Here is a 1,864-nt window from a genome sequence, read left to right as displayed (position 1 = left end):
CAAACACACACACACACACACACACACACACACACACACACACATACGCACACGCGCACACACACACACACACACACACACACACACACACACACACAGACCCACAAACACAAACACACACACACACACACACATACACACACACACACTAACACATTTCGACTTATCTAACTCCCCTCCCTCCTCCCCACCCATTTGTCGTCCAGGAACTGTCAGGCCTGTCCCCTGCAGACTTCCACGTGATCGGCCACAGCCTGGGCTCCCACATCGCCGGCTATGCCGGAAGTCAGGTCAGCGGACTGGGGCGTATTTCCGGTTAGTAGCTACAATTGCCCAAGTCTCAAGTACTTGTCACGTCTAGTACTCGATTGTCGCGTTTAGTCATTGATTCTGTCACGTCTAGTACATGTATTTTATTTTGTCACGTCTAGTACTTGATTGTCACGTCTAGTGTTTGATTCTGCCACGTCTAGTGCTTGATTGTCACGTCTTGTGCTTGATTGCCACGTCTAGTGCTTCATTCAGTCACGTCTAGTGACTGCAAAGGATGACCCACATGCGTCCCAGCATACACACAACTGCAGAGGAAATCATTGATGTAGAGTTGCATTACTTGATGCTTGCCACAGAGGGAATTCATACTTACTTGATACTTGGTTGGTGGTTGGCGGGGGCTCTGGTGTGGTTTGCCCCTTCTTTCCTATCAAACATTTATCGTCCTTATCTCCCTTTCTTCTTTTTTATGTTTGTTACTCTTGTAACACCTAATCTTCTGGCGCTCATATGACCTAATGCCGTTGCGAGCGTCGAAAAACCTCTACTAAAAAAACAAAAGCGTGATACTTTTTAGTGGATCGTTAATTACTTGATTCTGGTTAGTGGATCTTTAATTACTTGACAATTGGTAGTGAGTGAATCGTTAGTGACTTGATAATTGGTCGGTGGTTGGCGGGTGCTCTGGTGTAGATTGCTCCTTCTTTCCCATCAAACATCTATCGTCCTTATCTCCCCTTCGTTTTTAAGTTTGTTACTCTCTTGTAACACCTCTAATCTTCTGGCGATCATATGACATTATGCAGTTGCGAGCGCCGAAAACCCTCTACTAAAAGAACAACCCCAAAAACGTGATACTTGTTAGTGAATGAATCGTTAATTGATTCTTGTTAGTGGATCGTTAATTACTTGATAATTGTTAGTGGATGGATAGTTACTTGCTACCACCCACTGTTTGGGACTATATTATCAGTGAGCGAGACAGGGATGGTTACTGACCAAAACATGTTTGTTTGTGTGTGTTCCAGGACTGGATCAGTGGCTGGTAGGTGGGTGCTCTGGTATGGTTTGGTTCTTCTTTCCCATCAAACATCTATCGTCCTTATCTCTCCTTCTTTTTGTGTGTGTGTGTTTGTTACTCTCTTGTAACCCCTCTAATCTTCTTGCGCTCATATGACCTTACTGTGTTGCAAGAGCCGTAAAACTCTTACTAAAACTAAACTAAACAGGACTTGATACCACCCACGGTTTGGTGCTAGATTATCTGTGACCGAGATCGGGATTGTTGCCGACCGGTAAACGTTGGTGTGTTTGTGTGTCAGGACTGGACCCTGCCGGACCTCTGTTCTCCGACACGCCCCCAGACCTGCGCCTGGACGAGACGGACGCCATGTTTGTTGACGTCATCCACACAGATGCGCCCCGGGCGGGCAGCGATCCTCGCCAGGATTTTGGTGGGTGTTGGAATGGGTGTGGGTGTGTCTGTGTCTGTGAGTGTCTGTGAGTGTCTGTGTGTCTGTGAGTGTGTCTGTGAGTGTGTCTGTGAGTGTGTCTGTGAGTGTGTCTGTGAGTGTGTCTGTGAGTGTATGTG

The 1,864-nt window shown here is 46.6% G+C and overlaps 1 protein-coding gene across 1 annotated transcript in view; it reads left to right on the top strand.

Moving 5' to 3' along the window:
• LOC101849464 (pancreatic triacylglycerol lipase) overlaps window positions 1-1,864 on the top strand; it is a gene marked incomplete in the record, with an annotated part of 18,864 nt that overhangs the window by 4,547 nt on the left and 12,453 nt on the right. The window contains 2 exon segments of the mRNA XM_013083171.2: window positions 207-315; window positions 1,596-1,727. Of these exon segments, the coding sequence (XP_012938625.1) occupies window positions 207-315; window positions 1,596-1,727 (241 nt within the window).

Source organism: Aplysia californica, unplaced genomic scaffold (genome assembly GCF_000002075.1).
Source record: "Aplysia californica isolate F4 #8 unplaced genomic scaffold, AplCal3.0 scaffold00215, whole genome shotgun sequence".
NCBI classification, from domain to species: domain Eukaryota; kingdom Metazoa; phylum Mollusca; class Gastropoda; order Aplysiida; family Aplysiidae; genus Aplysia; species Aplysia californica.
This window is presented reverse-complemented; position numbering and strand designations above follow the sequence as displayed.